At 36.8% G+C, this 22,552-nt stretch overlaps 1 protein-coding gene and 1 long non-coding RNA gene across 8 annotated transcripts in view; both read left to right on the top strand.

Annotated features, from left to right (window-relative positions):
* SLC38A9 (solute carrier family 38 member 9) overlaps nt 1-13,087 on the top strand; it is an 87,557-nt gene extending 74,470 nt beyond the window's left edge. For all 4 annotated transcript variants that reach the window (XM_059417879.1, XM_059417876.1, XM_059417878.1 and 1 more), the window contains 4 exons: nt 1,899-2,012; nt 3,675-3,823; nt 8,193-8,282; nt 9,691-13,087. In XM_059417879.1, coding sequence (XP_059273862.1) covers nt 1,899-2,012; nt 3,675-3,823; nt 8,193-8,282; nt 9,691-9,856 — 519 coding nt within the window. In that variant the 3' untranslated portion in view covers nt 9,857-13,087. The remainder of the gene's footprint in view (nt 1-1,898; nt 2,013-3,674; nt 3,824-8,192; nt 8,283-9,690) is intronic.
* A 155-nt stretch (nt 13,088-13,242) lies between these two features.
* The window catches only part of LOC132027912 (uncharacterized), a 41,466-nt gene continuing 32,156 nt past the window's right edge, over nt 13,243-22,552 (top strand). For 2 of the 4 annotated variants that reach the window (XR_009407242.1, XR_009407243.1), the window contains exons 1-2: nt 13,243-14,005; nt 15,126-15,223. This is a non-coding gene — a long non-coding RNA (uncharacterized LOC132027912). The remainder of the gene's footprint in view (nt 14,006-15,125; nt 15,224-22,552) is intronic. The other 2 variants (XR_009407244.1, XR_009407245.1) reach the window with 2 other exon arrangements.

The raw sequence follows: 22,552 nt of genomic DNA, 5'->3' as shown, positions 1-22,552 counted from the left end.
TGTATAGCTGTCTCTGACACAGCTGTTTTGGACTCCCAAGATTTTGCATTTTATGAGACTACCTGTTCTTGAGTTACATTGAGTAGGTTGAAAGTAGAATGACTTTTAAACATCATGAGAGACTATTACCCTTTGATATGAAAGGTAGAGTTGCCTTGTTCATTTCTGTTCATTCTCTACAAGACTGTGAAACAACCTTAGGAGTGACTGAAGTCTAGCCTGAAATGGGCCCTGGGCTTCAAGAACTGAAGAGGAAAGACTTGGGGCACCTGGATGGCTCAGCTGGTTAAGTGGCTGCTTTCAGCTTAGGCTATGATCCCAGGGTACTGGGATTGAACCCCACATCAGGCTCCCTGCTCAGTGGGGAGCCTGCTTCTCTGTCTCCACTCCCTGTCAAATAAATAAATAAAAATCTTTAAAAAAAAAAAAAAAAAAGAGTAAAGACTTGGAAAGCCCCTGAAGCTTCTGAGAATGCTAGAACCAACCTGCATAATCCCAATTTCCTGTGGCTTCTTCATAGATATATCCAGCATCTAATTCAGGGTCTGGAATCCCTGGTTTGTTTTCAAGCTGATTGTCTATTTAAACCTAACCTTAGGATCTCTCATAGCTTGTTACTTGCATTTTAAATGAATTTATCAACATTCACGTTTATAACTTTCTATTCTTGCTTAGCCCATTTAAGAAGAGTTATCCAAAAAATCACAAATGCTCCCTAATGCCAAATGTCCACTTTCCTAATTGTGTTATCAAACTAAAGTAAAATTGTATATAATTTTTTTCTTATCTGTTTTCTTAACTTTCAAAATAATTTGTGTTTAAAATGAAAAATGAATAGGCTTATTGCCATAATTTAGTTGTGCTGATTGTTTGGCTGTAACTTTAACGATGATGGAGACCAGATTTGTGAGCCGTGGGATATGTTGTTTGGATCTGACAGCTGGCTACATATTAAGTATCTTGGAGCTTTTTCCTTTGCATGGGGGTAGGAGGTCAGGAGGGTGGGAACAACAGTGGAAGAAAGCAACCCACTTTATTTAATGTGCTGCATTTGTTTACTGATTCTAATAATAACATTGTACAGCTGTTGTAACAGTTGCCTTTTGATTTCCTTTTGTTTACTGTTTAGGTTTATTAAGCTTGTTTGTGATACCTGCTTACTATCTGCCCTTCAACTAGCTTTTCTCCTTTATTAAATGTTTTAATACTGTACCAGTTTCTTTCAGCCCAGGCATGCTTTGATGGTTTAACAAAGTCAATTTACTACAAGAAAAACTTTTTAAATTGTGTAGGTCATACTGAAGGTGGCTTGTTTTTGCTTTCTTGTCCCTTAGCTTTATTATTTGTAATCAAATGTTTTGTAATGTGGCAAATAAATTACCTTAGAGGGGCGCCTGGGTGGCACAGTGGGTTAATGCCTCTGCCTTCAGCTCAGGTCATAGTCTTAGGGTCCTGGGATCGAGCCCCACATCTGGCTCTCTGCTCGGCGGGGAGCCTGCTTCCCCCTCTTTCTCTGCCTGCCTCTCTGCCTGCTTGTGATCTCTGTCAAATAAATAAATAAAATCTTTATTTTAAAATAAAAAATAAATTACCTTAGAAATTAGTCATAATTTTTGGTTAAGCCACCATTTATGTTAATTTACTAAAATCTATCAATAGATAGGGTAGCTTAATCTATATGCTCCAAAACAGTACAAAAAAATTTTTTTTCAGACTAATTGTGAAGTATGTGGATTTTGTTTTATCTAATTTCTGTGAACAGATTGGATACCTTGAAGGCATATACATAAAAACACACAGCCAAAAGATAAATCTTGAATTTTGGTCAGTTTTCTTTTTCCTGCAGACTTAACTGCAGGTTTATTCCATGTTATGGGAATTTTGTTCTCTTTTTACAGGTGAGGGACTTGTCCATTGCTTATATGCTGGTGACATTAACTTACCTCTATATTGGAGTCCTGGTTTTTGCTTCATTTCCTTCACCGCCATTAACCAAGGATTGCATAGAGCAGGTAAGGCCCTAAGTGTACCCTTTTTGTGATTTTTATACTTTCCTATCTGCAGAGCAGGCGGGGTGATACAGTAGCAAGTTACAATACCAGACAGACCAGGGTTTGAATACCTTCTCTGCATATGAATACCTAATCTGCATATGAGATTTTAGGCACCTTCCGCATCCTTTCTAAACTTCAGTTTCCTATTCCGTTAAGTAGTATAATACACACACCATAGATTTTTTTAAAGAGATTCTTAAGACGGTATACTGCATGCTGGACCCTTGTGGTACTTGGAATAGGTAATTACTAGTATGATGTACATAGTATTTCTCTTTGTTTGGAAAACAGTTACTGATGTTATTCATGATTTATAAAACCTCTGCTGGGAATACATGCAACCTCCTTATTTTCCAAAGCCCAGATCTAGAAATGTCCTGGGTAATCTGGTGTCTTCACTTATCAGTCCCCAATGATAGGTCTGACACTCATTTTTGTACAGCATGGTGGGCAGTAAAACAAAGGTTTGGCTGTTAAAAAGAAAGGAAGAGATGGAAAGACTAGAAGAAAAGATTTTATCAAAAAAGTTGCCATAAGTAATACTTTGTTTGATTTGACCCATTATAAACTTAGGAACAGTGTAGTTTCTAATTTAATGTGACTGACAAATTTCTCACAAAAATAGCATTTTACAGATGAATTTCTTTCTAGCCAGAAGAAATTCTTCTAATAAGAGTATAATGGAATATACAGTGTAATTTATTATGGATGAGTTAAGAGTTATTTCCGCATAGTAGTGTTAATAATGTTCTCATCTTTATAAGAGAAATGTTTGAATTATTACTGTTATGATAGCTTGAAATGTTCTTCTCTTGATTTCCATGATTCCAGAAGTTCTTTGGCAGCCAAATGTTCGCTGAAAATTCCCCTGATGTGAACAATCCTGTATAAAGCCCACTCTCTTGGGAATACGAATATCTATGGTATTCGTATGTGAAAGGAAACAAAAAGTTCTGAGTAATAAACTTTCTTTTTAGATGCCAAACTAAGATGGAGAAAATCATGAAAGGAAATAGAAATAAATCCTTTCTTTTTAGTTATAGGCTATAGATAATGATAGTAGGTGATATGTATACTCTCACATTCTATAAACTTTACTTTGGAAGTGCTATGATGTTTCAGGGAAGGAAAAGCAAGAGAACTAGTGAGGATCAAATAGCATTGAATTAATATTAATTCATAATTAATATGCAATTCATAATTATATGAATTAATATTATATGAATTAATATAACTCATAATTAATATTAATAAATAGACGTTTAAATCTACTAAAACAGATTTATGCTTGTACCTTACAGAACATTGCTTCTGTGGCTTTGTGAAGGGCAAGGTTTTCTTTGTTGTTTTAATGTCAGATCAATTGCAGACTGATACTTTTGTAAAATAAAATAATAATGTGGCAATGTCAAATTTCTATAAAAATTTCTAAACACTTCAATTTTTGTACTTAGTTTACTGAAAAATAATAGTTCACATAGAGTTTGTGGATGAGCGCTGGTCCACAAACCAAAACTTGAGTGGCACCTGTGTTCTAAGTAAGCAAAAGACATTCAGTTTTATAAATTTATATGTACTAAGTTGATTTTTAACATTACTTCATTATCTTTCTTGGATTAGAATTTTTTAGACAACTTCCCTAGCAGTGACATCCTGTCCTTCATTGCAAGGATATTCCTGCTGTTCCAGATGATGACTGTATACCCACTCCTAGGCTATTTGGCTCGTGTTCAACTATTGGGCCATGTCTTCGGTGACGTTTATCCTAGGTAAGGGCTCTTCTCTTGACCAGCAAGATGTGCCAAGCAACAAATGACTGTGCAAACAGGTCAGTTTAAAATGAGACTGATCCTTTTGCTATAAAAATTTGCCTAATCAAAATGGTTACTAAGAATAGATCACAGGTGTTCTTTTCCCTGAAGAGCTATAAAATTAGAAGCCACTTCCTTATCCAGAATGATTTTAAGTTTGTTTCTTCTAGCATAGTTATGTCAGCTCTGATATCAACTATATTTATCTTGTGATTTATTTGCCAGTAATCTACACATAGCCAAGACGTTAAGAGTACCTAGTACCTATATTAGCAATGTATGGCTAATGAGAAGCAAGGCTTTTAATTATTGATATGTTATTGATATGTTATTGATATGTTATTGATATGTTCTTGTATATTTATTAACATTCTTGCATTTTTTCCAAAGTTGTAGTTGTTTAGAATTGAAGGTAACATATACAACAAGGTTAAATTCCTATTTGCTTCAATAATTACTGCTGTAATTTTTAATCTCTTACTGGTGATGGACCAGTTTTGAGTCCTTTTGAAAATCTGTTCAAAGCTGCTCACTCTCATCCAGGAGAAATTTCCATATACTGCTTCAGGGTTTCCCTGGAACTTCATTTTGGATTCCTGGTTAATTCCTGTTCTAACATGAAGTTTTAGTAGAGATTCACCCTAGTAAAAAATACCCAGTCCTAACCTATTTTACTTGAAATAAATGATTTTTTTAAAAGATTTTATTTATTTATTTATTTGTCAGAGAGAGAGAGAGATCACAAGTAGGCAGAGACAGGTAGAGAGAGAGGGGATGCAGGCACCCTGCTGAGCAGAGAGCCCGACGCGGGACTCAGTCCCAGAACCCCGAGACCATGACCTGAACCGAAGGCAGAGGCTTAACCCACTGATCCACCCAGGTGCCCCGAAATAAATGGTCTTAAATGAAGAAAGCTTTCAGATAAAAACTTTTTAAATTACATTTATGGTAACCAATTAAACAAGACGTCTTCATCAGTTCTTCTTTGAAGAGAATTGATGCACTCTGTTCCCTCATTAAGTAAATAATTAGTATAAATATGTTGGTTTAAAAACAAAAAGCTTATAAAAGCAAAAGTCAAGAGGTACTGCCTCTCTAGCATTGACAGTAGCAACAGTTACAGTTGTAACATTGCTCATCTGGAAGCTTGGATTTTAGTACATACAAGACTCCTGTTGTGTATATTATGCCATGTGTTGTATTTACATTCACCAAAGTAAAATAAATACAGTGAAGTCATAGATTAAAAAAATACTAGGTAAATGCATTATTTATGTTTTCTGCCATTATTTTGCATAGTGGTGGCTATTAGGATGCTTTTTCTTCTTGGAAATGATCTGGAAGTTCCCTTTCGTGTTCACATTACATTTCTTTCTCTACCACCAACAACACACTATGATTTATCCTACAGTTACAAGTCTTCTACAGACTGCATATTTTGGAGCATACTTTTTTTGGGCTTGGCATCTGCTTTACATTCTTAAAGTTTATTGAAGATCCCCTGCACTTTAGCTTATCTGGGTTATATTTATTAATATTTAACAATCAAATCAATCAAAACTGAGAATTTTAAAATATGAATTATTTAAAAAGCAATAATAAAGCCATTAATTGTTTAAAAATAACATACTTTTAAAAAATAATTGTCTCCAGGGGCACCTGGGTGGCTCAGTGGGTTAAAGCCTCTGCCTTCGGCCCAGGTCATGATCTCAGGGTCCTGGGATCGAGCACCGCATCGGGCTCTCTGCTGAGCAGGGAGTCTGCCTCCCTCACCCTCTCTGCCGGCCTCTCTTCCTACTTGTGATTTCTGTCTGTCAAATAAATAAATAAAATCTTTAAAAAAAAAATTGTCTTCAAAAAAATTTTTGTTTCATATTTTCAAAACTTTTTTTTTTAAGTTACATTTATTTAAGTAATTTCTGTACTCCATGTGGGGCTCAAACTCACAACTCTGAGATCAAGAGTTGTGTGCCCTTCCAACTAAGCCAGCTAAGTGACCTGCTTTGCTAGTAGGTAATTGGATTCCCTTATCTTCTGCATTCAATCTGTTGCAATATGTTGTTTTCCTTTTTTTTTTTTTTTAAGATTTATTTATTCATTTATTTGACAGACCAAGATCACAAGTAGGCAGAGAGGCAGGCAGAGACAGAGGAGCAGAGAGCCCGCTGAGCAGAGAGCCCGATCCGGGGCTCCATCCCAGAACTCTGGGATCATGACCCAAGCCGAAAGCAGAGGCCTTAACCGACTGAGCAACCAGGCGCCCCTGTTGTTTTCCTTTAAATATGTGAAGAAAATCTACTCTCACATAGACATGTTAGAAAAAGGAGTATTTTTAATAGCCTTTTCAGATTATTGTGGATATTCTTCTTTGATACTATGCCAAACCTTAACAAGTGGTAGCTTCTAATAAGTTAATTGAATCAGAAATTCAGTAATATTAAAACCCATTGGTCTGTTGTACACTTTGGATCCTTTCACCTATGCATGTTTTGGTACCATGTTTAATCATTTAGAAAATATCATTTCACTGAGTTCTGCAGATCTTCCACACTTCATTATATAATATTAAAACCCACATATATAACATTGCCCCCAGTTTCATTCTAAAGTCCTTAAGTACTGGAAAACTGTCAAGCTAGGGTGGCAAATACAAGCTGTCCAAAATTCTAATTTTTACTCGAAAGCTGAAATTTTTTCATTGGCCACACATACCACTAATTGTTTTACTTGAAGTGACAATCTCATAATCATTCATTTAAAACAAACAAAAAAAAAGGTCTGTCAAACACCCAAGTATGAAGAACCACAGTTTTTGTCTACCTTTCAAGTAAAAATAGCATTCCTTGGAAAAAAGGGCTAGGTTGCTCACCAGCTCAGTTGCCCAAGCACTTTTCCTCAAGACAACCATTGTACTTCACTGTGTAGCAGATACTCTGTATTATGTACTTCCTAATTGATCACACAGAATAGTAAAAATGATGCATGTTCAAAGCATGAGATTTAATAAAACTAATAATTTTTACTTTTTTAATGAAGATCTGTTTTTTGGCAGCATTTGGCAGTAAGGCACACAGTATAAAATACACATTGGTGCAACTGTGTATAACTGTGCTAAGAGGCCAGCAGTTTTACCCACAATTGCTTTTGCAAATGTCTTTTATGATTTGAAATTAATATTTATCTCAGTGACTTCCTGAAAGGGTAAAGGGAACTTCCCTGGGGTTCGTGGTTATACTATGAGAACCACTTCTTTGGAAAATACACAGAATTATTTCCTTTTACAATATAGAAATAACAGAGGCCCAGCCATTGTCTCAAAGCTCTGGAACAATTTTAAAGTTGGAGTTTATGGCTAAATAGCAAGATCTGGAAGCCTGAGTATCTTTGTAATTCATCAAGATGTATGACTAACTATTTGTGTAAATAATTTTCCTCATTTTAATTGTCTCTGTAATCTTTATCTGGGATTAATTACCCTCTGATAACATGGGCTCACAAAGTTGCTTTGATGCATAAATTTGGCTTTTAAGAATCATCTTTTTGGGAAATGGAGTTGTTTCTTGAGCATCAAATTTTATCTACGTTATTTTTCTATTCATGATAAACACTGAGTATCTTTAAGTGGCTGAATCTGAAAAATGAAAACCTGCCCATTTCCTTTAGTATAATTTATTTTCCTAATTATAAAAATAAATACAAAAAATATTATAAGATATAGAAAGTTTATTCAATACAGAAAAGAGGAAAAATTGCTCCAAATTCCAAATCATAACATAGTCACTACTGCCTTTTCAGTATATTTCTTTCTTTGTGATAATTTTTCTAATGTTTTCAGATTTTCTTGTAGTAAAAATCTAGCTAGCTTTTTTTCAGATTTCCCAGATGAATTTTTACCTACTAGGTAACAATGATAAGTTATTTTGAGTAATCTTTAATATATTCCATCAAGGAAGTTGTTACCTTGCTGTATATATAGGATACTTCTGTTTTGCCACAAATATCTTTATGTTAATAGCTCTTTTCTTATTTTTGTTTATTGTCTTAAGGTATTCCAAATGGAATTATAGAATAAAGAGCGTGAAGTCTGATACATACTACCAGTTTGATCTGTGAATCTTAACCTATTCATATATTTGCACAAAAGGTCAAGGGTCACCGTGCCATCACCAGCATTGAGTATTATTGTTGTCTTATATTTTTGCTGTGACTTTATTGTCAAGTTTAAGAACATTCTCTTTTGAAAGATGTTAATAATGAATGTTATTCTCATATTAATAATTATAATTTATCTGTTTTTATTTTTCCTCCGAATTTTCTCAACTTCTAGCATTTTTCATGTGCTGACTCTTAATCTAATTATTGTGGGAGCTGGAGTGATCATGGCCTGCTTCTACCCAAACATAGGAGGAATCATAAGGTACACCCTATAAGGGAACTGTGCCCCTTCATGTATTGTTCTTTATTTGTATGGTTTTGTCAATACTGTCATTGTGTTGTTAATTTAATTGTATGAAATTCTTGTGTTTAAAACTGCTAACATTCAAATGTAGTTCCCTGGTATCAGTTAAGGTGCTTATTTTCTTACATCACACTGCTTCTTCTTGATTCTAGAAGCCCCATTAACCCTTAGACATCTGTCCCTTTCTCTTTTTCTTTTTTCCTTTGTACCTTCTTCTGTTTATCCATAATAGAAAATTTTTTAATATATAGTATATAATTTCCTGAGTACTTAGAGGTCTCTCATTTATTAAGACTGCATTATAACTTTTTTTGAGGATACCTGAAATATGTTTAATAATAAAGACAACCACTGTGCTGTTTTTACTTTTATTTGCATTTATTTTATGCAGAATTTACTCATGGGCCATAAGTTTTTGTTTCTTCGGTTTCTTCTGGGATATCTTTTTCTCCTGTGCAACTTCTTCTGGTTTAGGAGCAGTCTGCTTCTTTTCAGTAAGGATCATCTCAGTGTGGCTGTATTCTAACTTTTTTAACCCATTTCTACTTAAGAACATAATTCCACTGAGTTGCAGTCAAAGAGTAAGAGTTTAGGTAGGGGTTTAGATCCCAGGTAGCTCTTTACTTAATATACTTTCTTTAAAAATATTGTGGTAGGTTGAGTAGATGGGGAATAAAATTGTGAATTCAGATTCTCAAGGAAGATGGGTTTCCAGTAGTCTAATTTCTCTTCCTTGACCTCTAGAAAGCAGGGCTTAAGTCACTTTTCTGAAGACCCTTACCTAAAATGTAGCACAAAACAAAAGGAAAGAGTATTAGCCTGATGCTTACTGAATATAATCGGGCTTACAAATTTCTGTGAAGCTGGAGATAGATTAAGGTACAAGAAAGTTCAGGTTCCTCTGTCAGTCTTATGTTGAGTTATTTTTGTTACTGTCTTTGATAATTATGCTGCACATCACAGAGGTACTCATCTGTTCTCATTCTTAAGCAGATGCTAGCAGTCCTTCAGAAACTCAGAATGCATAATTAGTTTATAAAAGATCAAAGATAGGAAGCCTATCTCCAGATGTTTTTGAGGAAGCAGCCACAAACATGGAGACACAGAAGAACTATGGAGATTGGAAAGATGAATCAAAAACTGTCAGGCAGATGCTATAAATATGAACAGGAAATAATATTTTATATTAACTTAGGAAGTTAAAAGGTTTTCAACTCAAACGCTTTATGCAACAACAGTTGAATCACAAATAACTTTGTTGCAATAGCAGACTGAAGAGGTTTTAAATTGTAGTGTATTAACCTTAACTGTAAATCAGAAAAAGCAAAATGCAAGATGAATAACCCCAAAAGTTTGTATTTTGCAGGTATTCAGGAGCAGCATGCGGCCTGGCCTTTGTATTCATATATCCATCTCTCATCTATATGATTTCCCTCCGCCAAGAAGACCGTCTGACATGGCCGAAGTTAATCTTTCACATTTTCATCATCATTTTGGGCCTGGCTAACCTGATTGTTCAGTTTTTTATGTGAAATACTCAATGTCTTCTCAAGATCTTTCATGGCATTTTGAACTTTGACAACAGTCCCACATAAATTGACTTGTAAATGCTGTTGTTGCTGTAATTCTAAGTGTTTTTCCTAAGATAATTTGGAAAAAAGCGGAGGGGAGGGAATAGTGGTCCATGGATAAGTAATTTTGACTAGAGAGGAGAAAGGGGCAGGAAGAATGATCTTTGTCTCTCTTCATATGCACCACCCCTTCATTCTCATTGTCTTTTCTGAGCAGAAGTGTATGCCCTTAGGAAAAATCATGCTGGTTTTTGCTTTTTATAGATATAAGGTGGGTGGGTTTATTTTGACTAGAGTAAAGATTCTCAGGGTATCACAGGAACTATTTCCAGATGCTATTTGTTTTATGTTTCGATGTATTCACTTTCATTTTATTACTTGCTAGACAATTTTTGCAGTTTATCCATACATGTACTGTTTGGGTCAGTAAACCGAGTACCTCATTTGTAAAAAGAAATCTCCATGGCATCATGGCATCAGTGTTAATAGAGTGAACTCTTAACTGCATCCTTAATCTCTATATAAAGGAGAGAAAGAAAGAATGTCGGTACAGGCTCTTTGGTAATGAACCTTACACAAAATAAATGAACTGGGAGAGTTTTTTGCGTCCGACTTCTTTTTTTCTAAGCCAGTACTAGTAACTTAGGTCAAGCTCCCCCCAGCCATATTTTGCGTAAGAACCAGTATAATTATCCCCATAGGCCCAAGAGCTCTTTTGCTTTTTGAATCCCTGAGCATTGCATAAGATGTCATGACAGGACCAATGGGGAAGCATGGAAGAGAATATTGGGTACATGAGTCCCTACAGAGAAGAAAGAAATTGGAGAAGGGGCCAGAAGAGTGAGGCTTCCTTCCCAGCATATGTGAGGAGTTGAAGTATCTCTTTACCACAAGAAAGGACTAATCATTTTTGAGGTTAGACTTCCAAGAAGGGGATGCCCCCCCACGCCTCCCCCCCCACCCCGGCCACAGCCTTACTTCTTAACTGGCATGGTAGAAGTTAAATCCCCATAAGAAAATCTCTTTGGATCTGAGAAAAGGATTAGGGAATCTGAATTCTTGAAATTAACTCTCCTCTTTTTCACTGAAACTAAAATCTGAACCAGAATTCAAATCCGTATCTACCATGTGATACAGCCTTCATGTTCAGCTTGAAAAGTTAGATTTCTCTAACTTTAGGCTTACATTAAAGGTCTATTTTGTTAGTCCACATCCTAGGATAATGTTTAGGTTTCTGTTCCTTCTTTTGAGAAAGACAAAAATGGTTTTTGAAAGACAGGTGAAGTGGTTTTTTTTTAAGCCTGCTAAACAGCCCAAGATTTGAGACCAGCCACAATTTCTTTCAGGAAAGCTTTCTATCCATTCTATGGACAGGTGTATGGAAAAATCATAGTATTTCTTATAATAGGTATTTCTTCAAGTTCTCCCTGCAAAAGTCTCATGAAAATTTGAAAGCATACCACAAAAGTAGAGAAAATAATAGGATAATCCTCCCACATCCCTATCCCCTATATTTAATAATTATAAAACTTAGATGTATTTGCTTCATCTATCCTTTTTTCCTTTTCCACTGTAATACTTTAAAGCCAATCTCGGGCATTATGTTACTTCATCTTAACAGTAATTGAAGCCATTCTCAAAAGTTTTTGTTAGCAGAAACTGCTGGTAGAAGTCAGGTTGATTAGAAGATTCTGCATTAAGTATCTGTAACCCTATGTTAAACTCTTAGAATAAAGTATATGCATGGAGGAAATGTCTCTGTGCTTGGGATCTACTACATCTTTGTGACTTCAGTCTTGTTCAGTTAGAGACAAAGGAATCAAAAGCTACATAGCTCCTTGAGACCCATGTTTAATCCCTGTTTATCCTTAGTCTCCTCCCTCATGTTGGAAAACTTGAGAGACAGAATTTTCTTTTTTTTTTTTTAAATATTTTATTTATTTATTTGACAGAGAGAGAGAGAGCATGAGCAGAGGGAGAAGCAGGCAGAGAGAGAAGCAGGCTCCATCCCAGGACCCTGGGACCATGACCTGAGCTGAAGACAGACACTTAACAAATGAGCCACCCAGGCGCCCCGAGAGACAGAATTTTCATTGCCTCTTTTCAGTAATATACTTGAATGTTTTAACACATGGAAAATGACTTGGTAATATTTTTGTCCATGTAATGATCAAAGTGAATATGACAATGAATGCATTATTTACTAAATTAAAAAGCAATGTGGATATTTGGTTTTTGTTTTCTTTAAAAAGCTTGATAATTTAGAACTTCCAAAATCCTACATTAGGCTTATGCTGAATAATTTTACCTTCTTAAGTTTCTTTTCATGAAACTGATACCTTCGACTTGTTGTTTAGCTTGGCCAGATGCTCTTCATGTGAGTGTGTATATCCTGGCTCACACACTGGAATGATGAGATATGAATTCATTTGGATCACATTATAATTAATTGCAGGCTTTCTCTACTGTCCTTTTGAATTTTCTAATTAAATTTATTTTACTTTTTGCTCTGATGTGGTTAACCTCAGTTTCTTTGAATTTAGCTTATTTAACACACAACTGAGGACATTATAAAATTTAAAATGGCTTGTTTAGAGAAGTGTTCCCTAGAAAGGTTCTAGATGAAAATATGGTATGCTCATACTAGGCCAAAAAGAACAAAGAAATGTTCTCTGACATTTGATACCTGTGGATAATTGTCCAGCAATTATCCACAGGTAATCACATCCAAAAAATGTATTGCAATAAAGAATAAATTCACCCACAAAAAGGGACTGTATTAAAGGGAAATACTCATTTATGTTTTACAATATCTATTTTGGCATTTGTTTCCATAAATGATTGAGTAAATTACCACATCAGTGGTTTGGAGGAGTCAAAGATGTGTAAGATTTCATTCATATTATAAAAGAACCTTAATCTAGTAATGAACTATGTATGTAGTTAACTATATTGCAAGGGATCATTAGAGAAAACAAAACCCCTTCTAGCTGGGGTCCCCAGGGAGGGCTGGTAAAGGAAATGTGGGGTAAAGCAGCAAGGACCCATTTACAGGCTCCTCCTAAGAACTGTCCTAATTTTTAGATATTTGATAGTTTCACTGTCATATGGGATCATTTAAAGTATAAATGCTTTTATTTTGGCAATTATGTATTATTGTAAGTATTATAAATATATTTTTTTTCTAAGAAATTTTATGGGAAGTATTTAACTGCCTCTGGATATTATTTATTATTCTCTTTGTATTTTTAACACTACATTATTCATTTCTATGAACCTTGGATAGCAAAGCACAATTGCTTAATATGGGAAATAAGTAATAACATATTGGGCCATACAAATAGATTCCATAAAACTTTCTCTCCAAAGACTTGACTTACTTAAATACCAGGATACAAAATGTCAAATGTTTGAGCTCATTGATAAAAGCAGAAAATACTGATGTTGCATGTTCTCTTTACAAAGCACTGATCTTACTGCTTTTTAGAATCTGGTGGTGGCTGTTTGTTTTCTTATCCCAATTTGAATGTCCAAAACAAAAGCCAGACCTAGTTGACACTTAAACAATAGAATGTTACATTAGTTTGTGATCCAAAGTGAAATGTGCACAGGCAGCCTGGCTGGCCCCAGTTTCACAGTTGACTGCCGACTTCACTTCAGATTACATAAACATGTATTGCAAAACAGCTCTGACGGGAACCTCATAACCTAAACAGCATTCTCTGAAATGTAACTTGTCTTTTTATATAAAAGGAAAAATTAAATCAAAATTATTTTGAAGAAAAACAACTCCAGGATTTTGTTCAATTGAATTTTACCAGGAAATGCTATTGCCTAGTAGCACTGACCTTGGGGCAGAGAGAAGCTGAAGTCACGTATTTTGGAGGGTCAGACTTCTCTAGTGACTTCACGTGTGTCACATCAAGTCAATCAAGTGACTGGAGCATCTATTACCTTAGGCCACAAGGAGCCCTCCTTTAGTATTCCATCCTGGAGAAAGGTATGTGCTGGGTTATGTTCACCAAGATCTAAAATGATCACCCCTTTTGGACAATAAACTGTTGTGATCTCGCCCTGCAAGAACCTTACAAAATGAAGGTGGCATTTCAGGTAAGTGTACCCTAGTTTCTGGCAAAGAGCTAAGTGTCATAATCTTCTAGAGCTATTTAAGGGCAATAAAAAGCTTTACTTTTCTGCTTTCCCTTAGTAAAATTTCCTTCTTTTCCCTCAATGTCATTTTTTTGCATATTTCCTTACTCTTCTGTCTTTTTAAAAGATTAAAATGTTCTCCATTCTCCTTATTCATCATGGGCCATAAAGTAAGGATTGCAGTTGGGATTGGGACTAGAAAGAGCATACTCTAGATTTTTCCTCCTTTCGCCCTCACTTGATCCCAAGTGATGTAGTTTTGTTGGGTCATAGCAGACACTTAATGCACACTTAAATTAATGAGACAGATTTTGACTTTAATGGAAAGCAATCAGTTAATTGCTATTTTCTAAAATTTTATTCCATCAGCCCTCCTCCCCCCCCCCAAAAAAAATAGAACTGGTTCAATCAGATTCAGAATTAGACCTTAAATCAATGTTCTTACTGAATGCCAGACCCTGTGCTAAACACAGAGTATCTAGTAATGAACAAAGTGGATGTAGCCTTGACGCTTAGCATTTTTTTTTTTTAAGATTTTATTTATTTATTTGAGAGCACCAGCAGGGGAAGAGGGAGAGGGAGAAGCAGAGTCCCCACTGAGCAGGAAGCCCGATGTGGGGTTCCATTCCAGGACCCTGGGATCATGACCTGAGCCAAAAGCAGACACTTAACCAACTAAGCCACCCAGGAGCCTCAGTTTAGCTTCCTTTGCCCTCTGTATCAACAGCTGGTCATTTTCACTAGTTGTGACTGAAATGCCAGGCATTGAGCTTTTCCTGCTGATCTGTCTCCATTGAATGCTGGGATGTAGGCATATCATACACCTTTTGGAGAGGTGAGTACGGGACAGGTGCAATAAATGCAAATTTATGTTGCACGTTTATCAAGATAACACTTTTTTAAAGAAAATTTCTCAAAATTCTAGGGTAATCACATAAAACGATATAGACATGTGGACAAAAACTGGAAGGGAGAGAATAAACATAGGTGAATAAACATGGGTGACCTGATGAGGTGATGGGATTCTAGGAATATCATTTCTATTGTCACTTAATTATTTACATAACATATTTCTTAAAAGGATGTCTAGAAAAAATCATGGAAAAGAAATTTTGCAGAAATAAATCTACATTCAACCCATGAAGTTAAAGAGCAACCTACAAACAACCTTTGGAACAGGTGAGAGAGATCTTTTGTTATAGGGCAGACCCAGGATTGTGGGGCTGGACGCTTATATAATTTGGAGTTCCCCTTTAAGGAAATACATGCAAAATTAGGAAAGCAGCCATGCAAATGAGGAGCCCATGACTTAAGCGTCTCTCTAGTTTTAATGCTAGAGAGGGTGGGGGCATTTAGGAGGTTGAAGGAGCTATAATGAAAAGTTTTCTGCCCTCACATATGTCAAACTACATTCCTCTGCTACCTTTAAGAACTCTAACTTTTACCAAATCTGAGCTTCTATTTCTGGAAGAGTCAAACAGGATTTAGCAAAGTAGCATGGGGTACAAATTCATTCATGGTTAACTTGGGATCAAAATCGGATTTTTTTATTTTTTAGATTAGAGTTTTTACTTGAGGGTGGGTCTTGCAGTAGGTTTTGTTATTGTTGTTATTGTTTCTTTTAGTTTTTACAGAGATGAAGAGTACAAAGAATACTGTCTCATTGTCCAATAGCTATTTAATGAATTTCAGAATAGCTGAGGAACGTTTTAAGGGCTCTTGATGTAAGAACACACTACCAAGAGCAACATTTATTTATTTACAGTGCTTTGTCCCAAAAAGGATCTGTTTCTACTACATTAAAGTAAAATCAGCTCTTAAGGATTAACTTGAACATTTGCTAGAAAATAAATTAGAAATCTTTGACACTCTGGGGGTGCCTGGTTGGCTCAGTTGTTAAGTGTCTGCCTTCAGCTCAGGTCATGATCCCAGGGTTCTGGGATTGAGCCCCGAATCCGGCTCCCTGCTCTGTGGGAAGCCTGTTATCCCTCTCCCACTCCCCCTGCTTGCATTCCCTCTCTCACTGTGTCTCTGTCAAAAAAAAAAAAAAAAATTTATGACACTCCTTAAGTAGAGGAAACTGAAATGATTCAAATAAATTACTCCTTAATGCCATCTCATAGTCCTTTATTGTATGAAGATTAAACCTATTTCAGTACAGTAAACTTTTACTGATTGTCCCAGATTTTGGAAAGGCACATAGAGTCATTCTTCCCAGTGCTGCCAGAATCCAGTATTTAATGACACTGTTTATATTCATCGTCTGTAAAATCATTCAGTGCCCCAATAGAAAAAGGTCAAGGACCTTTGCAGCAGACAATTCTCAGAGGAAAAACTGCGAATAAACATGAAGAGGAAAAAAAGTTCAGGGTCAAACTAGTGATCCATGCTAATGGATAACCTCAGAAACATAATGTGAGTGAAAGAAGCCAGAAGCAAAATGCAACATCTGTATGGTTCCATGTATATGAAATGTCTAGAAAGACAAATTTATAGGAACAGAAAGCAAACTGATAGCTGTCTGGACCTGGGCACAGGAGCAGGGATTAATCATTAACAGGTATGGGGGGGAACGTTCTAGGATGACAGTGTTGACTCTGTGAGACAAGAGAGTGAAGTGCAAGTGAAAGTTTATTAAGGCAAGGTGAGAACAGAAAGGAAAGCTCTCTAGAGAGAAAGGGGTCCTGAATGGGTTGCCACTGATGGCTTTTATGGTTAGTCTTTTATAGAAAACTGACCAGGGAACTTGGTAAATATCTCGTCTATAACATTTAAGACAAGGTGGATTTGTAAATATGAACGTATCCCATCTATATGTAGAACAAACAAGGTAGATTAGTTTTTTTGTTTTGTTTTGTTTTGTTTTTTAAAGATTTGACAGAGAGAGATCACAAGAAGGCAGAGAGACAGGCAGAGAGAGAGAGGAGGAAGCAGGCTCCCTGCTGAGCAGAGAGTCTGATGCGGGGCTCGATCCCAGGACCCTGAGATCATGACCTGAGCCGAAGGCAGCGGCTTAACCCACTGAGCCACCCAAGCGCCCCCAACATAGATTAGTTATGTTCCCTTCTCTGTGGTTAGTATCTTGTCTGTAAAGTTTCTCCACATCTGGGATTTCTGTGAGCCTGCTTAGGTAGTCCCCTGCATGACCCTAGCCTTGTCACTCCCTATATGTCTCTCCCTACCTAGCCTCTCCTGTCCCTTACTCAACAGAAATATTCTAAAAGCGGATTGTGGTAATGGTTATACAACTACATAATTTCTAAAATCATTGGGTTGTATACGTACACTGGCTGAATTTTATAGCATATGAATTATCCCTCAAAGCTGTTAAAGAAAAAAGTTCAATCTTACTAGCCAAAAAAAAAAAGTAACTTTAAATGCTTTTCTACTTGACAAATACTAAAATAACAACAACAACAATAATAATTATTATAGTACTCTGACAAAGATGTGGAAAATGGACACTCAGACACATGCATATGCATGGGTGCAGATTTCCTGTGAGTTATTTGGCAATAGGCACCAAAGCTTCAAAGTGGGCCTTTGACTCATTTCCAGAGGAATATGCTAATGAAATGATTGGACAAATGTTGACATACACACACAGAAATGTTCATCTCTTTATTCTTTATATTAGAAAAGTTAGAAACAACCTTAATGTCCAACAGCAGGAGATAAGTCATGGAAGAGCCATCTAACAGAATACTGTGTAGCTATTCAAATGATGATGCAGATGTATAAATGTCACATCAAAAGAGGTTTCTAAATATTAGTGAAGGGAGATTACAGTTAACTATAGAATTAAAAACATTTATACATATATAAATATCCATTTATACATATGTAAGGGGCTAGGAGTTTATATAAAAATATTACTATTAGGGACACCAGGGTGGCTCAGTGGGTTAAGCTTTGGCCTTCAGCTCAGGTCATGGTCTCAGGGTCTTGGGATCGAGCCCTGCATCTGGCTCTCTGCTCGGGAGAGAGCCTGCTTCCTCCTCTCTCTGCCTGCCTCTCTGCCTACTTGTGATCTCTCTCTCTCTCTGTTAAATAAATAAAATTTTTTTAAATTTTTTATTTTTTTCTTAACATATAATGTATTATTAGCCCCAGGGGTACAGGTCTGTGAATTGCCAGGTCTACACACTTCTTCATAGCACATAACTTCCCCAATGTCCATAACCCCACCACCCTCTCCCTACCCCCCTCCCCCCAGCAACCCTCAGTTTGTTTTGTGAGATTAAGAGTCTCTTATGGTTTGTCTCCCTCCCAATCCCATGTTGTTTCAAAATAAATAAAATCTTTTTTTAAAAATGAACATTAGGTGCTAGGACTACTGGGTATTTTTTTATTGTCTTGTTTATCTGTATTTTCTAAAGTGTTAAAATGTATTCATGTTTTATGAAAACAGCAATGAAAGTGTGTGGGGTTTTTTTTTAAGATTTTATTTATTTATTTGACAGATCACAAGTAGGCAGAGAGGCAGGCACAGAGAGAGGAGGAAGCAGGTTCCCTGCTGAGCAGAGAGCCCGATGCGGGGCTCGATGCGGGGCTTGATCCCAGGACCCTGGGATCCTGACCTGAGCCGAAGGCAGAGGCTTTAACCCACTGAGCCACCTGGGCGCCCCTGAAAGTGTTTTCTTAAAATAAAATCTTTCACCAACTTCTCATCACTTAAAACGAACTTTAAGGATCTCTTTTGATAGTAATAAAAACCCCTTGGACCTTCACACAATAGTACTTTCCGTGTTTATCGATTGATAAAAATAATGGCAGAAAGCTACCCTAACTTCTATAGCACTTGGTTAGAGAGACAGCCATACTTAATATATAAGTAGTCCTATAATAAAGGGTATGACTGAGTTTACAGGAGAAAGTGATTAATTTTGACTGAGTGATTAGGAATTGCTTCCCAGAGTAGGGTCTATTTGAATTAGACTTATTTTGCCAAGTTGAGAAAGGAAAAAGGAGGAATTAAAAAAAAAAAAAAAAGACTTGGGCCCCTTGATAGACTTGGAATTCATTCTGTAGAAAAATGGAGATATCTCACCAGTTGCTCCCTGAACTTCCAGGTCTCCGGCTATCCCTAGCACTAGTAGGACTTGCTTCCCAGTGTCCTAACCCTACTTTCCTCTCATCTCCTTGTCAAAAACCACTGACAGCATGGACAATAAATTTCCTTGTTAGGATGCTAACTAAATTGGCATTTTAATTTGACAAAGAGTTTGCTTACCTGGCCAAATATATGTTTGGGTGGTAAGAAAAAGTACTAGGCAAGGCACAAAAGAACTGGTTTCTAATCCTGACTTTGCCCTGGACTCACTGAACAGACTAGCTGTATGACATACAGAAGTTAAAGTCATCCTCAGTTCTCTTTTCCAAAATAGGAAGGTTATCATAGTACCTCTGTTACCTAACTCACGTAGTTGTTTAGAAGAATTTAAACACTGTATTTGAAATCACTTTATTAAACGGTGATACATAAATGCTTAGTTTTAGGACTCTATGATTACATTTCTGAAAATACTTCGTGGATTGGGCCGGACCCCTTCTACTGAGAGGCTTGATAGCTTGACAAGAGAAGCATGGCAGTGGGTTGGCAAAAGCAACCTTGTCTTCCTTATGTAATCAGATCAGTGGTTTTCAAGTAAGTGTGGGTGGTAAAACATCTGGGTATCATAGACGCACAAAATTTTGGTGTATTTAATTTTGTCAAACAAATCGATTGGCACTATTAATTTTTCATTTTTCATTTTTCATTTTTTTTTTGGCAAAAGTGTGATTATACCTGAATGCAAATACAAAGTAATGGAGATACCCTACTTCCCAGTTCTTGCCTCAGTCTAAGCCCAAAGTAGGGTTAACTTGAGCTCTTTACTCATTATAGCAGTCAGGGTTCTCCAGAGAAATAGAACCAATAGAAGAGAATGGGGTATGGAGGGGTGCATAGTATTTATTTTAAGAATTGACTCATGATTGTAGAGACTAACAAGACCACAGTCTGCAGGGGAGGCTAGCAGGCTGGATGTTGCAGTTTCAGGATCTAAAGGCAATGTGCTGGCAGAATTCCCTCTTCCTCAGGGAGTGTCATTCTTTTTCTTGAGGTCTTCAAGTATTGGGTGAGGCCCATCCACATTATGGAGGGTGATCTGCTTTACTCAAACGTATTAATGTCATCAAAAAAGAAAAACAAAAACAAAACAAAAGAAACCTTCACAACAATGTCCAGATATGTTTGACCAAATATCTGGATACTGTGTCCTAAATAAGTTGACACAGTTAACCATGTCACTCACCACCTTACAAATCACAGCAGCAAGTAGCAAATCATTTTCTCTCCTTCTTCTCTGACTTCTTTGGGAATTCCCTAAAACTATGACTATCCAAGGGTGCTGCTTGATTGGATGTGCCATATTAGAGAAACAGCATATCATATAATGGCAGAATCAGCGGATAGCATCTCTGGAACCCTTAGGCATGAGACCCAACTGGGACAGCTTACACAGACCAGGCAGTCCTGAGACCTAGACTGAGGTACATGAATGGATCCTCTGGTCAGGCCATTGCTCAAGGCACAGCAGGAAACAGAGCCCTCACAAAGCAATTCTAACCCCTGTCCATGGGGCTCAGCACCTCCTTGACCTTAGATGAGCCTAAAAGGCAGTGTTAGGTCAAGTTTAGGTGGCCTCTCTCTCATGGGACACTCAGAGCCTCTCTGATTACAAGTGATTGTTCTCTTCACATTTACTAGTCATTTTGAGGTTTCCTTTAATTGTTTATTATGCAAGTCTAAATCATCTCAGATATCCTGCTACTCTGAATCCTGATTTGAAATCTTGGCAAAGGTGTATTTTGTTGTTTTTCTAGGTCCTTTTTATATAGCTCTCTTGGTTCCTTTGTTTCCTGTGACTTTTTGCCTGATAGCTAGAATATGATTAATGCTCTGTGGTTAATCAGATTTAGTCTGCTGCAGGAATCATTTTAGTTTATCAAGTTAACTCTAGAGGATTCTCTCAGAGAACAAGTTAAGTTTTGGAGGGGTTCCAGTGCTTCTCAACCCTGACCTACTTTACTCGGCTCAGTACTGCACCCAGAACAGCCAAACTACGTTCCCCAGCACTCCTCAACTGTGTGGAAATTGCCTATTGTTACTCACAGCTCTCTTCACCTGAAGAGAGGAGGGCAGGAGCACAAAAAGTTGAAAACCCGAATAGATTAATATTTTTTAAAGATTTTTTAAAGATCTTTTTTAAAGTAATGTCTACCCTCAACGTGGGGCTTCAACTCAGAATCCCAAGATCAAGAATTGCATGCTCCACTGACCAAGTCAGTCAGACAGCTCTCTAATAGATTAATATTAAGATATTCTATTAGAGGCACCTGGGTGGCTCAGTTGGTTAACATTGGACTCTAGGTTTCAGCTCAGGTTGTGATCTCAGGGTCCTGGGATTGAGACCCTCCGGAGCCTCGCTTTAGGCCTCCTTTCTCTCTCAATCTCTCTTCCTCTCCAAGATAAACAAATAAATCTGGGGCCCCTGGGTGGCTGAGTCAGTTGAGTGTCTGCCTTCAGCACAGGCCCTGATCCCAGAGTGCTGGAAGCGAGCCCTATATTGGGCACCAGTGAGAGAGTCTGCTTGTCCCTCTCTCTCTGTGCCTCCTCCTTGCTTGTGCTTGCTTGCTCTCCTCTCTCTCTCAAATATACAAATAAATAAAATTGTAAAAAAAAAAAAAGAAGAAGAAGAAATCTTTTAAAAAGAAGATTCTAGGGGTGCCTGGGTGGCTCAGTGGGTTAAAGCCTCTGCCTCTGGCTGCCATCTGGCTCTCTGCTCACCAGGAAGCCTGCTTCCCTTCCTCTCTCTCTCTGGCTGCCACTCTGCCTACTTGTGATCTCTGTCTGTCAAATAAATAAATAAATAAAAATCTAAAAAAAATTTAAATTAAATTAAATTTTTAAAAAGATTCTATTATACATGAGTAGAGAGCAAATATATTTTATGATTTGAAGGGTATGATCTACATGTAATCCCCTAACCCTTTATTTCAGTCATCCATACCTTCAACAAAACAGTCATCATTGACTACAGATAATAATAAGATCAGATAGGAGCACTTTGGTGGCTCAGTTGGTTGAGCGACTGACTGCCTTCGGCTCGCACCATGGTCCTGGAGTCCCGGGATCAAGTCCCGCATTGGGCTCCCAGCTCCTCAGGGAGTCTGCTTCTCCCTCTGACCTTCTCGCTCATGCTCTCTCTCACTGTCTCTCTCTCAAATAAATAAATAGAATATTTAAAAAAAAAAAAAGATCAGATGTATTATGAATACCCCTTTTTATTGGAGGTCCAGAGAGAATGATAGAATGAAGCATCAACTTTCATGTATAGCAATATATAAATAAAAATTTCTTCTTTAAAATCTTTTGTCCTTCAGAAAACTATCAGTTTATTCTCTCTGAGTAAATATTAACATGGCCTCAAAACAGAATAATTATAAATCATTCAATTTCGGAAT

The sequence above is a fragment of the Mustela nigripes genome, chromosome 12 (genome assembly GCF_022355385.1).
Source record: "Mustela nigripes isolate SB6536 chromosome 12, MUSNIG.SB6536, whole genome shotgun sequence".
Lineage (NCBI taxonomy): Eukaryota > Metazoa > Chordata > Mammalia > Carnivora > Mustelidae > Mustela > Mustela nigripes.
The sequence above is the reverse complement of the archived record's forward strand: the minus strand, read 5'-3'. Positions and strand labels throughout refer to the sequence as shown.